The sequence below is a fragment of the Hypanus sabinus genome, chromosome 9 (genome assembly GCF_030144855.1).
Source record: "Hypanus sabinus isolate sHypSab1 chromosome 9, sHypSab1.hap1, whole genome shotgun sequence".
Classification (NCBI taxonomy): Eukaryota; Metazoa; Chordata; class Chondrichthyes; order Myliobatiformes; family Dasyatidae; genus Hypanus; species Hypanus sabinus.
In genome coordinates, this window is record NC_082714.1 from 129,264,697 (window position 1) to 129,279,777 (window position 15,081).

At 37.4% G+C, this 15,081-nt stretch overlaps 1 protein-coding gene across 1 annotated transcript in view; it reads left to right on the forward strand.

Moving 5' to 3' along the window:
* The window catches only part of LOC132399800 (serine incorporator 1-like), a 30,830-nt gene extending 18,088 nt beyond the window's left edge, over positions 1-12,742 (forward strand). Inside the window, exons 5-10 of the mRNA XM_059980557.1 lie at positions 679-816; positions 2,377-2,546; positions 4,357-4,447; positions 7,768-7,960; positions 8,424-8,651; positions 11,909-12,742. Of these exons, the coding sequence (XP_059836540.1) occupies positions 679-816; positions 2,377-2,546; positions 4,357-4,447; positions 7,768-7,960; positions 8,424-8,651; positions 11,909-12,047 (959 nt within the window). The 3' untranslated portion in view covers positions 12,048-12,742. The remainder of the gene's footprint in view (positions 1-678; positions 817-2,376; positions 2,547-4,356; positions 4,448-7,767; positions 7,961-8,423; positions 8,652-11,908) is intronic.
* Positions 12,743-15,081: the final 2,339 nt, after the last annotated feature.

Here is a 15,081-nt window from a genome sequence, read left to right on the forward strand (position 1 = left end):
ATAAAAGCTGTCAGCATAGTCAGTGATTTCTCCCACCCTGAACATTGTCTTCTCTCCTCCTCTCCTCCCCCATCAGTCATTGGGAAGAATATACAAAAGACTGAAGGCATGTTCCACCAGATTCGTGGACAGCTTCTATCACGCTGTAATAAAACTAATGTTTCCCTAGTATGATAAGATAAACTCTTGACCTCATCATAATTTTCCTTACAGCGACCTTGCAACTTGTTAGCTACTTGTACTGTGTTTTCTCTGTATCGTAATCCTTTATTTGGCACCGTGATATTTCTTTACCTTGTACCACCTCATTGCACTTTTGTAATGAATTGATTTTTATGGGTGGTGTGCAAGACAAACTTTTCATTGTACCTTGGTACATGTGATAATAATAAGCTAATTTACCTGTACTCCTCTGCCCGTTTGATGCCTAGTGTGTTCTGTCCCCTGGACCCCAGTTGCTGTCTTACTTCATTTGCAAGACTACTTTTGATAATATGGTTATCAAGGTTTTGATAACCTTGTGCAGAAGCACAAGGATTACAAATAAGATTTAAGGAAAGACAAGTGCAACTCAGTAAGAGTGAAAGTGAAATGAGAGAGGCATGAGGGAAAAGGTGCAAAGAAAGACTTCGATATTGAGCTTTCAATTCATTAAATTTATTTTTCTCTCTCCATTAGCTTTATTTGTCATTGGTACATGTGGTGCATTCTGCTTCATACTGATCCAGTTGGTTTTGCTGATAGATTTTGCTCATTCTTGGAATGAGTCATGGGTGGGAAAGATGGAGGATGGGAATTCCAAATGCTGGTATGCAGGTATGTGAATGAAAATCTATTTGCAGTGAACAGTTATGAATATTTGTTTAAAGCTTTTTTTGGAATTGACATTTGATGAGTGGGGATTATCAATAGTTCATGTAAAATAATGTTTGTTAATGTAGATAAATATGACTGCAGGCAGATGGAAAAGGCATTAAAAGAAAACAAAGTACTCTGCAGATGCTGTGGTCAAAGCAACACGTACAACAAGCTGGAGGAACTCAGCAGGCCGGGTGGCATCGGTGGAAATGAAGTCAACGTTTCAGGCCGAGACCTTTCATCAGGACTGGAGAGGGAGGTGGCAGAGGCCCTATAAAGAAAGTGGGGGGAGGGTTGGAAGGAGAAGGCTGGTAGGTGCCAAGTGAAAAACCAGTAAAAGGAAAGATCAAGGGGTGGGAGAGGGGATAGACAGGAAAGGTGAAGAAGGAATGTAAGGGGAAAGCCCTATGTGTAGTAAAAGAAGGCAGACTCATGAGAGGTGATAGGCAACTGGAGTAGGAGGCAGAGTGAAACTAGGAAGGGAGAGGGAGGGAATTTGCTTCCTTTACTCCCATGATGAGGCTAAACTCAGGTTGGAGGAGCAACACCTCATATACCTTCTGGGTAGTCTCCAGCCCCTTGGCATAAACATTGAATTCTCAAACTTCCGGTAATTCTCTCCTTCTCCCATCTCAGTTTCACTCTGCCTCCTCCTCCAACTGTCTATCAGCTCTCTCATGATTCTGCCTTCTCCTGTCTGCTTTCCCCTTACATTCCTTTTTCACCTTTCCTGCCTTTATCCTCCCTACTTCCCCTCCCCCACCCTGTGATCTTTCCACCCTGCCTCCACCTTCTTTATAGGGCCCCTGCCCCCTCCCTCTTCAGTCCTGACGAAGGTTCTCAGCCCGAAACGTTGACTGTTTCCACGGATGCTGCCCGACCTGCTGCGTTCCTCCAGCTTGTTGTATGTGTTGCATTAAAAGAAAAACTCCTTAAAGTTCCAAAAACTATATGATAAAAATTTCAATGAATGCGTTCACAGTTAATAGTGCTAGTGTGAACAAATTGTTTATTTTGTCATCCATTTTATGTTATCCACTTCAAACTTAGTTGGACCTAATAAAATGCTAAGAGTCCACTGTACAAGTTGTGCTAGTCTTACAGAAAATAAATTGTTGTTGTCTTAAAAATTATAAGAATAAAATTCAGTTTAAAGCCATAATGAGTTAGAAAATTGAGATTTTTCATTTTACTTTACAAATGTTCCAACTTTCTTTAATAACAGCTCAATCTAGCCTGTTTTTCTCTCTATTTTGCTACATGAGCTGTTTATCTGAAAAATTCTCAATTCTCCTTATCTGAGGATTACTATATTTAAAAAAAGCCTTTTGTTTACTTTTTTGGTATATACAATTAACATTGTAATGTACAGTACTATTTCAATCTTGTTAATTATTAAGGAAAAGCAATGATGGTATTTCCCTCTTGGATTGAAATTTGCAATGCATCCTTTGGTTGAACTGAATTTTAATTTTATTTTGTTATAATACAATTTGCTTCTCGGTTTTATTTTTGCAGCTTTGGTCTCCATTACCAGCCTGAATTACATTTTGTCTTTCATTGCAATTGTGCTTTTCTATGTATATTATACCACACCTGGAGGATGTGTTGAGAACAAATTCTTCATTAGCTTCAACATGATATTTTGCATTGCTCTTTCTGTTGTTTCTATTCTTCCAAAAATACAGGTAAGAATAAGCATGTTCTGTTTGCTTGTGTAGCATCTTGTTAACCTGCTGCACACTAATGTGACAGTCAATGCCCTTTTTTTTTATCCTGAAGTTAACTGCTTCAAAACTCCCGAGTGAATACCTTTGCCCAGATTTTCTTTGTTTATCTCAAATTCAAAGTTGGACTGAGATTTTTTTTTTGAGAAAAGTTCTTGAATTGAGAACCATTTGGAACATAATAGGACATATCCACAAAGTGAAATATTCTTGGAGCCAATTTTAACATTAGGTGAATTCTTAGAGGTCCCAAACATTATACAAAGTGTAATTATCACATAACACTCACAATTAGTCAAAAAATATTCCCAGTAGTTTGCATAACAAAGAATTTTGCTTGATATATTTTATTACTCGATTCCCCTGTGTAGTCTGAAGTATGTTGGTCATCTTTCCTCTTCCTGAAGTCAACAATTAACTCTAGTTTTGCTGATGTTAAGTTAGAGGTTGTCTTTGTGTCACCACTCAACCATCTTAGCTGTCTCATCGTCACCTGTGATTGGTCCAACGTCTCATTGACGAACGTGAAGATGGCTTTGGAGCTGTGCTTAGCCACATACACAGTTGTGTGTACAGAGAGTAGAGCAAGCAGCTAAGTAAGCTATCAGGGTCGATAAGTGGGAACCAGTGGATATAATGTATTTGGATTTACAAGTTAGTAAAATAGGAAGACAAGGTAATATATAGGTATAAATTGAATATTGATTAATGAAATAGAAGAGTAAGCTTGTCAGTGTTTGATTAGCTTACTGCTGTGTGCATAAAGGATAAGTAATAGAACACTAGCTATTAACAATGGATGAAAAGGTTAAATATAAGGTATCCAAGTTTTCTGATAATTCAAAGCTGATGCTAGCCTTGTGTCTGGATATGCATGGAAGCTTCAAGAGATGTAGCCTTGGTGACTAATTAGAAAAGGGCATGATTTATCAAATCTTAAGATGGATGAAAAAATAAACAGAACTTTTTAAAAATTGAGAGGTAACTGGCTGTGGGATTTGTACGCTGATTGCTAGAAGTAAATATGCAGATACGGCAAGTCATTTGGAAGGCAAAAATGTTTATCATAATATTGCAAAGGTAAAAGCCTTTTGCTCCATCTATATAGAACTGGAATACTGTATATAAATCTAGTCAACCTACCAAAGCAAGAGTGTTCTTGTGATAAGAGAATGTTCAGCAAAGATTGTTTTCTGGGTTTATACTTGTTCTTTTAAAATTAGATCTATTCAGAGATGAGAGGAATGTGATGATCTCATTGGAACATACTGAGCCTTACAAGGTGGATGTTTCTTGTCTTATCCCTGGACACAATAAGTCTGATTTTAAAAGAACAAGTACTATTGTGTCTAAAACCACAGGTCATAGTAACAAAATATGGATCAACCATTCATAAAATCAATAAAATGTCTTTGCCCACAAGGCAAGTGTACCACCAAGGTTCATTTGCTGAGTGTATTCCAAATGGAGGTTGATAGATTTTAATACATCAATTGAATTGAGGATTAATGTAGGAAAGTAGCCTGAGAGGTAAAAGGTAATCTATATTGTTAATGAATGGTAGAGCAAGTACAAGGGTCAAATAATTTTCTTTGACTTCTACTCTTTAAAGTTCTTATGACCTGTTGCAGTTTTCCATTTCTTTGGATTAATATATCTTCCAAGGATTTTTTTAAATAAATTGAATTGATTCTGTTAGGGTTTAAAATATTTAAGCCATATTTTGAATGTCTTTCTTAAATATTATTGCTGTTGTTTTTTTCATCTGTAGGAAGCGCAACCTCGGTCTGGTCTTCTTCAGTCTTCAGTCATTACCCTGTATACAATGTATCTCACATGGTCTGCAATGTCAAATGAGCCTGGTAAGTGCTTGTGTGTTTTGCCAGATAATGATTCATATGTTTTTAATTTGTAACATTGAATCTGAAATTTATGAATGAAGATGTTTTCTTTGTGTTGGCATTACAAATTCAAATGTGCAAAATGCATTATTTAAGACAGGAAAAAGATTCAAATAAATAATTTTTATTAAAATTCAAACCAAATTTTAGGTGTAATAGTTTTTTTCCTGTCTGAGTAAGTATCAAATATCAGTTTTTCTAAAGATTATTTTTCTGTGTTCCTCTCTGGGGGTTTCAACACGATGGACTTCAGTATTTTCCTCATTAATGTATCCTGTATGATGCATGTCCCCCACACTGCACACTGGAAAGCGTATGCTTGATCTTCCTGTGCTTGTGATATCAGAATGGTAAACACTTCTTGCTCCACCTAGGAAAATGTTAACAGAGGTGAAGTTGTCTGGGAAGATGTAGCTACTCTTTTCTGTTGCTGACTCCTCAGGGCTGGTGTGTTCCCCTGACTTCCCCATCCTGAAGTCCACCTTGGATTTCATAGTCTTGCTGATGTTGTGCTACATTATTGTTGTGATTTTTAGTAAATTTTTGACAGTTTTTGGAATTTTTCCTTTGATTTGACATGATGCACAATGTTCTGTAGATTACCTCAAAAATCGTATTTCAATATCTTTTAAATTGGAAAATGAGATGGTAAAATGTGGGGGCTGAATACTTTTTCAAGGCACTGTAGACCGTATTTGAGATGTGCCTAGCCATGCAGTCATGAGAGTAGACAAAGTAGAGCAGTGCATTAAACATGCATACATGAGTTATGCTTGTGTTGTTTGTAAGTGAGGAAATATTGATACTGATCTGCACCGACGTGGGTTTCTTGATAAGAAAGTTGAGGATCTAATTGCAGAGCAAGGTACAGAGGCCCAGAATTTGAAGTTTTATTACTGAGGGGATGATACTGTTGAAATATCGAGTTGTAGTAATAAACAACAGCCTGAAGTATGTTTTGCTGTTGGCCTGTTGTTCTAGAGCCAAGTGGGGAGCCAGTGATATTGTGTATGCTGTAGACCCATTGTGATGGTAGGCAAATTGCAGTGGGTCCAGGTCCTTGCTTAAGCAGGAATTAATTTCAGTTGTTGTGGCAGCTCACCCTACTCTTCTTGGGTACTGGTATAATTTATGCCCTTTTGAAGAAGATGGGAACCTCTGGCTGATTGAAAATGTCCTTAAACACTCCAGTTGGTCGGCATAGATTTTCAGTACCCTGGCAAGTACACATTTGGGGCCTGTGACTTGTAAAGGTTCACCCTCTTCAAGGATGTTCTGCTGTTGGCCTTTGAGACAGATCATAGGGTCATCATATATTAAGGAATTTGCACAAGTGTGTTTTTTTTTTCCTTTGAAAACGTGCATAAAAGGCATTGAAATTGGGGAGTGAGGTATTGTTACTTATGTTGTTAGGCTTCTGCTTGCAAGAAGTAATGGCATGCAAACTCTGTCACAGCTGTTGTGCGTTCAGTTGTGTCTCTAACTTAACACTGGATTGCCTTTTCACTCTTACATACACCCTTCAATGTTAACATCCTACATGCTTCCGTCAATAACTTGTACTGTTTATTTATGCACTGACCTCTTGTATGTCAAATGAAGCTTTTTTTTGTAAATTTAAAAATGCTATCTATTAAGTTTGCTTTTAAAATTTTCAAAGGATTTGAGGAAATTTGACAAATATGATTTACCTTTCATAAAACAATTTTGACTAGATTTGATTATATTTGGCTTTTATGTGAATTACTGTGCTGCTCCTAATACTGCACCTAAAGTGACAGGTAAGACCATAAGAGATAGGAGCAGAATTTGGCCATTTTGGGTCATCATGTCTGCTTTGCCATTACATCGTGGCTGATACATTTTCCCTTGGAATCCTATTTTCCTGCCTTCTCCCTGTAACCTTTCATGCCCTGACTGATCAAGAACCTTAAATAAACTCAATTACCTGCCCTCCACAGCCGCCTTTGGCAAAGAATTCTGTATGTTCACCATGCTCTGGCAAAAGAAGTTCCTGCTTCTCTCTGTACAAATGGATGTCACTCTATTTTGAAACGGTACCCACTGGCTCTCAAGGCCTTTCAGCAATTGATTAGCTTCAGTTAAATTACCACTCCTTCTTCTAAATTCATCGCATACAGACCCAGAAACATCAAAAGCTCCTCATACGATAACCCTTTCATTCCCAGAATCATTGTCGTTAACTTTTTCTGAACCCTCTCCAGTGTCAGTACTTGTTTTTAGATAAGAGGCCCAAAACTGCTCACAATATTCCAAGTGAGGCCTCAGAAGTGCCTTTATAAAGCTTCAACAATGCATCCTTTCTTTTATATTCTCGTCCTCTTGAAATGAATGCTAACATTGCATTTGCCTTGCTCACCACAGACTCGAGCTGCAAATTAACCTTTAGGGAATCCTTGTGCAGGATTCCCTGCTCCTGACACTCTTGACCTCCAGTATACTGCTAGTGTCTTCCACAGTGAAGACAGATGCAAAATACTTATTTAGTTTGACTGTTATTTCCTTGTTCTCCATTACTACTTCTCTAGTATCATTTTCTAACAGTCTGATGTCTAATTTTTCCCCCTTTTACTTGTTATATATCTGAAAAAAAAACTTCTGTTATCCTCTTTGATATTATCCTCTAGATGTGATTATATCCTAGGCAGAAAGATCAGATTTACCTTCAACACTATACATGTATTTGCCAATGATTTTGTGACAGAGTTCATGGAGCTACTGATAGCAGAGACTTTTTCATTCAAATTTGCTAAATATAGTTATTTAATCCACATTATTTGGGTCTTTTTAGCTACATTAAAGAAAAAATGCTCAACAGTCATTACAGCTTGATGGTCAATAGGTGTAAAGTTAATGTAAAGATTTCCTGGTGGTGTGGACCAAGCACTCTTTTACTGTAGTTTTATTTGAAAGATGTTGTGGCAGCAACATAGAAGGATAGATATGTTGTAATTTGTTCCAATGTTTCAATTTTGCTGCTTCACAATTATGTGAATGGCCTTTTAAATTTTTATATAAGTAGCTGCCACTGTGTCAAATGGGCAGGGAAGGAACTTGGGACGTAGCACTGATGCTAAAATGGGAGGGTGTTGTAGAAAGTAATTGGCAGGTATGTTGGCTGAGGAGTTGGACTGGTTAGTAGTTCGATAGAAGCATCTGTTGCGCCTCTGCTAAGATGCCTCATGGCTCATTATACAGTACATGTAGACAGCAACATATTTAAAATTGTTTAAGATTGAGTTCTTGTGTTTATTTTTCAGATGGAGAATGCAACCCCAACTTTATGGGCCTCATTAAAAATTTGGTCTTGCCCTCATCTGTTCTGGTCAACAGAACGGAGAAGTCATCTGTAGATCCTTCATCTCTAACTGGACCTCCAAGTACAGTGCAGTGGTGGGATGCACAGAATGTTGTTGGACTTATCCTCTTCATTTTATGTCTTTTATATTCAAGGTAAAGTTTAGGTTAGAACTTCATTTTAAATTATTGGTTTATTTGTGACCTCTGTCCATTTGCAGGGTCCTTAATTTGTGGGAATAGAAAGCAGTAATCAAAGTTGGAATATCCAACTTTTCTGAGAACCAAATGAAAAAATAAGATGACAGAATGAGGAAAATTGATATGGGTAAAAGAGCCATTTGTGGCTGAAAGGAAGAAAAGGAAAATAAAACATATCTAGTTTGTTAGATTTTTAATGGAAGATGAGATTAGACTGGGTAAATCCTTTGAGAAATAGACATGGTTGAGCCAGGGGCCAAGTGTTTTCTTGGTTCTTTGAAATTGATTTAGTTTAATGAAGAGAATTATTATTGAATACAATCAGACTCGAGGGGCCGAATGGTCTACTTCTGCACCTATTGTCTATTGTCAATCATGAAATGGTCCACTGTTAATTATAGTAATTTTATCTTCATAGCATTCGTACCTCAAACAACAGTCAGGTGAATAAACTTGCATTCTCAGCCAGTGAAGCTGTGGTGTTAGATGATTCATTGTCTGGAAGTGCTGTTGATGAACAGGGAAACGGCACAAGAAGAGTCCAGGATAATGAGCAGGATGGAGTCCAGTATAGTTATTCCTTCTTTCACTTCATGCTTTTCCTGGCTTCACTCTATATAATGATGACATTAACGAACTGGTACAGGTATGTAATTGCAAGGCAGCAAAGGACTTTCATTTTTTTCAACAGATGAAATATTTCTAACCAAGTACCTTTGATCTGGCTTGTTTTAAATATTGGTGTGAGAAGTGATTTACAGAGATTTTTATGATTGTCCAATTTAACATAATATGGGACTATATATTCCACTGGCAGATGTCCATCAAAGATTATCCATTATAGTTACTAGAAAAAACTTATGAAAACATTGTTAGCCTTTCAGTTCAAAGCAAATTTATTTTCATAGTAGATATATGTCACCATATACATCCTTGGGATTCATTTTCTTGTGGGTATACTCAATAAATTCAATAGTCATAATAAAACTAATGAAATACCACATTGACAGGGCGGACAACCAGTGTGCAAAAGATGACAAACTGTCCAAGTACTAAAAAAAATTAAAAGATAATAAATATCGAGAACATGAGACTAAGAGTCTATAGGCTGTGGGAACAGTTGGCTTATTGGACAAGTGAATTTGAGTGAAATTAACCCCTCTGGTTCGAGAGCCTGCTGGTTGAGGGGTAATAACTGTTCCTGAACCTGATGGTGTGAGTCCTGAGACGCTTGTACCACGTTCTTGATGGCAGTAGTCAGAAAAAAGTATGGCCTAGGTGGTGGGTGTCCCTGATGATGGATGCAAGGTAGTATTGAAGTGAAGCCCTGTTTACCTGTGTCACTTGATCTTACTTTGTAAGAGGTGATAGCATCCAAGCCCTGCCACAGCTGTCAAGTGCCCTTCGTTGATTCAAGTTTAGTCTAGAATTGATACTTAACCTGTGAGATGGCTTTCTGGAGATTCTACCTGGACTACTTGTAACTTTCTTGGTTGCCAGACTTGAAAGCCTCTGATCTGGCCCTAAGCAGATTGTAGATCTCATGATTTATTCAGGACTTCTGGTTAGGAAAGAGTCTGAATGATTTTTTGGGGACACAGTTTATGACAGTTTTTATGAAGTCTGTCAACTGTGGTGTATTCATTCAGACACACAGCTGAGTCCTTGAACACTGCCCAGTCCACTGACTCAAAGCAATCATGTAGCTGCTCTTCTGGCTCCTATGCCCACCTCTTTGTTATAGTCTCTGCCTCTATGCAGGTCTGGGAAAGACCAGGAAGTGATTAGATTTCCGAGTACGGTCTGGGCATGGTATGGTAGACATTCTTTTTCTTGGTATAGCAGTGGTCTAGTCTGTTGGGAATTTTGGTGCTACAGTTTATATGCTGGTGATAATTGGGCAAGGGTTTTGTCAAATAAGCCCGATTGAAATCCCTGACTACGATTTGAAAGGCATCAGTGTGAACTGTTTCTTATTTCGTGACAGCATCGTGCAATATCTCAAGTATCTGATTACAGTTGGCTAAAGGTTGCATGTAAACCTGCAGTCAAGATTATGGAGGAGATTTCAGTTGGTAAATAGGATGGTCGGCATTTGATAGGTGTTCGAGGTCGGGGGAACAGGAGTACGAAAAACTGCCACATTGGATCACCACAGAGTTTATCATGAAATTGCCTTTTCTAAATCAGCAGTTCAGCCCATCCTTTGTATCAAGAAGCCTTCAGGTCTAATAGTTGTATCTGGCATATTTTGAGTAAGCCATGTCTCAGTAAACTACTCACAATTTTTCATTTGTCTTCGATACAGCAATCTTGTCCTCTTGTCCTCTCTTGCAACTGCACATTTGCTAACGATGCTGGCTAGAGGAGGTTTCATACCTCAGCATTTCAGCGTGGCTTGGAGTTCTCCCCCCCCCCCCCCCCCCCCACCTGCTTTGCTTCTGGCCATGGCAATTAACCTTTGTCTGCTTAAAGGCGCTGTACCCTGTTTGCTTGAGAGATGTCCAGTGAATCCTTGAGAAGATTGTAAAATCTGTAGTTCATTATGTTGATTGAAAAATACATTGCTTAAAAGGAAATTATACGCTACAGATTGCAGTGAGTAATTTAAAAGGGGTATATTTAGAAGTATTGTACATGGCTTGCAAAATGTCGATGCAGTTCTCCAGTGCCATCTGTCAAATCTGTGGGCCTCAGATTGGTCTCTTATTCTGCTTCTCTCTCCATCCTTCCCCAGAACACCTCTGTTTCTTACCTTCCCTATTTCCTCTCTCTGCCATTCCACCACTCATGGGTATTTCTTGAATAATTGGACTTAACTGTGTCACAGGTTGCACAGTTTTTCTCTATAATGCCATGGCTGTAAACCAGTAATGGTAGGCCTTAATTGCTCATTTCTGTTCAACTGCTGAAAAGACCACTGAGAGACCATGTATGATTTGGCTAGAACTCCAAAATGAAATTGAATTCAAGGAAAAAACGCCCTCTCTTAAAATATCAAATGAAAATGCAATTCCAGTATTTAGTTAGACTCTATATTTCCAGGAGTTTCATGGAAGTAAATTAGATGTCTGCCCAAAATACACACAGTGTTGTAGGAACTCAGAAGACCAAGCAGCATTTGTGGAAAATTGTAAACAGTCGACGTTTCAGGCTAAGAACTCATGGAAGTAAAATAAGATGGCCACCCAAAATATTTGGCTCAGCTTACCAAATTAATTGAAGATATGAGGCTAGATATTGTTTCTTTCCATTACAGAATAAGAGAGTAACTTCATCATACTAATTTCCTTTAACCTAGTCCCCAGAATCTTTATTAGACTCCCAAAATTTTCAATGAATTTCTGGCTTTAAACATAAAATAAACCAACTATTCAATATTTATTTTATGAACTGGAGCTGTATTTCAAAAACCACTAAAATAATAACAAAACTTTAAAAATGCATAATTTGATTAGCTATAGCTGGAAATTTATTGCATCTTTTAAAGATCTCACAACCTGCAAAGTTTCTCATGCAATTTACTTTGAAGATCTTGATGTTAGGAAAAATACACAGATTTGTATGTTGCAAACAGGATTAACGGAAAGTAGGTTGTACTTGGCCAAGTACTTATTAACCTTAAATTTTCCAAGGTGTTCATATTTTATGTAAAATTTGGCAAATAATGGGAAAGAATATTTAAGTGGGTTATGATTATACTGAGTTTATAATTATGACTGATTGAAGAGTCTACAAGAAATTGTATCCATGCAATTGTATGTGTTTTGAAATCTTGTGATAGATGTTTTGAGGAATAGACTGGAAAAGCTTTCCTCCTTTGGTAGTGACAACTTTCATGGAGTGATTGAAAAGTTTTTGCAATTTTTTTAATCATTTGTTTTTACCTCTCTTCCTCTGTAGTCCTGATGCTGACTACAAGACAATTACGAGCAAATGGCCCTCTGTGTGGGTGAAAATCAGTTCAAGTTGGATCTGCCTACTTTTGTATCTGTGGACTATGCTGGCACCTCTTATTCTTTCTAACCGTGATTTTGAATAGCACAGTGTAAACATAGCTGTTGAATTAAACAAGTCCATCAGACCAGAAACCAAATGATATAGCTTTTGTTTTTTTTAAAAAAGCTCAAGAACATTCAAGGGGCCAATGCACTGAATTATTGCTTAAATAAGAAATATGCTTTTAGCCTTAATGTTTCCATATGATTAATATGCACTTTGTATCCTTTTAAAAAGAGATAAGTGGAATTGGATGTGAAGAAAGGATTTAAAAATGTTCGATTTAGCTTGTATATATCATAAATAGTAAGGCAATATTGTTCAGAAGCTCATTTATTTCCCTTTATAGGTGCTTAATACTATTACTTTGGATGATTTCAAACTCTAACATTTGATACTAAATTGAAGCTTTTATTAATGCAGAATTGTTTTGTCTTGAATTTTGAGCATTATGGAAGTAGATTATTAGTAGACATGTTGTTATTCCCTTGGCTTACAAAAAATAGTGTCTTTGACAACTTTTAATGTCTTGTATGGCTGATGGTGGGCATGATGGTTGGCCATGGGCCACTGAAAGATTGAGATTTATGGTCTGGGCTGTAAATGAAGCCATGTCCAAATAATGTTGTCTTTAAAGAGTTTGTATTAATTATCTGGAAAGCAGGAATGCTAAAACATCCTATTCAAATTTGTACTATTAAAATTATAATAAAATTGGTTTAATGTACAACAAATAAATGATGTATGTGGTTGTGCTTTTTCTTCCAGAATTTATAACTGAACAAACTTGTTAAACAAAAAAAGACAAAAAATACTTGGAGTAGATTGTTTTTTGATAGAAAGAACTGTCAGTAATTTTGTAAGATTACAAGGATTTAGTGAAACAATTGGTTTTTCAATTCAATGAGTGTGTGCTGATCATCAAGCACCCAATCACTCTAATATTAGCCTTATTGTTTGTTCTGCCCACTTTCTAATATGCTTGCCCTAAATTCTGCCAACTACTTCCACTATCAGTGCCAAATTAACCTACCAGCCAGCACATCTTTCGGCTGTGGGAAGATACCCATATAGTCATAAGGAGTTACAAGTAATCTTTTTACTTCGTTTGTGTATATTCTTGACTTTGACTTTAGAATTTCTAACTCCCCATAGCACCAGAGGCAAGAATATGAACTCTGCTAGCGATTCCATCTCACATTTAATTGAAAGTTAACATTAAAAAATTACCCTGCCTTAAATTGGGAACTTTTAAAAATATTTTAAATTATTCAGTGCACATTGGCGTAATGCTGTTGAAAAATTGGGTAGTATGGAGGCCCAATTTGTTAAGTACTATTAAATAAGCTGCATTGCAAAGAAACTTGTTTGCTTTGATCATACTTTTATGTCTGAGCTGAGGAAGGAAATAAAGTGCAGGAGGGGGATTTGTAGAATGCTTATAAGATGGCTTTTTAGAGCAGCTCATGGTTCAGCCCCCTAGATCAGATGTTCTGGATTGGGTGTTGTGCAATGAACCTGAATCGATTAGAGAGCTTAAGGTAAAAGAACCCTGAGGGGAAAATGATCATAATATGATCAACTTCATCCTGAAATCTGAGAAGCTAAAGTCAGATGTATCAGTATTATAGTGGAGTGAAGGGAATTAGAGGTTTCAGAGCAGTGTCGGCCAGAATTGATTGGAAGAGAACACTGGCAGAGCAGTAATGGCTGGAATTTCTGGAAGCAATTTGGAAGGCACAGGATATACGCGTCCCAAAGAGGAAGTAGTATTCTAAAGGAAGGATGGCAACCATGGATAACTAGAGAAGTCAAAGCCAAAGAGAGGGTGTATAATAGAGCAAAAATTAGTGGGAAGTTAGAGGATTGGGAAGCTTTTAAAAACGAACAGAAGTAACTAAAATGTCATTAGGGAGGCAAAGATGGAATACGAAAGTAAGCTAGCCATTAATATTAGAGGAAACCGAATGTTTAATCTGATATATAAAGTGTAAAAGGGGTGAAAGTAGATATCAGACTGCTGGAAAATGATACCGGAGAGATAGTAATGGGGGATAAAGAAATGGCAGATGAACTGAATGAGTATTTTGTGTAAGTCTTCACTGTGGAAGACACTAGCAGTATGGCAAAAGTTTCAGGGGTCATGAAGTATGTGAAGTTACCATAACTAGAGAGAAGGTTTTGGGGGAAACTGGAATGTTTGAAGGTAGATAAGTCACCTGGACCAGATAGTATACACCCCAGGGTTCAGAATGAGGTGGCTGAAGAGATTGTGGAGGCATTAGTAATAATCACTAGAAGCACTAGATTCTGGAATAGTTCTAGAAGACTGGAAAATTGCAAATGTCACTCCACTCTTTAAGAAGCGGAGAGAGGCAGAAGAAAGGAACTATAGGCCAGTTGTTTGACCTCAGTGGTTGGGAAGATATTGGAGTCAATTATTAAGGATGAGGTCTCAAGATATTTGGAGGCATGTGATAAACTGGGCCATAGTCAGCATAGTTTTCAAAAAGGAAAATCTTGCCAGACAAATCGGTTTGAATTCCAGAAGAAATGACAAGCAGGATAAACAAAGGAGAATCGGTTGATGTGTACATGGATTGTCAGAAGGCCTTTAACAAGGTGTCACACATGAGGCTGATTAACAATCTATGAGCTGATGGTATTACAGGAAAGATTCTAGCATGACTAGAGCTGTGGCTGATTGGCAAGAGGCAAAGAATGGGAATAAAGGGAGCCTTTTCTGGCTGGCTGGCTAGTGGTGTTCCACAGGGGTCTGTGTTGGGATCGATTCTTTTTACGTTATATGTTAATGATTAATAATGGAATTGATGGCTTTGTTGCAAAATTTGCAGACAATATGAAGATAAATGGAGGGGCAAATAGTCTTAAGAAAATAGGACAGATTAGGAGAATGGGCAAAGAAATGGCAAATAGAATACAGTGTTGGGAAGTGTATGATCATTGGTAGAAGAAATGAATGTGTTGACTAATTTCTAAATGGAGAGAAGATACAAGAAAATGAAGCACATAGGGACTTGGGAGTCCTTGTGCAGGATGGCTCTTGGAATTCAGAA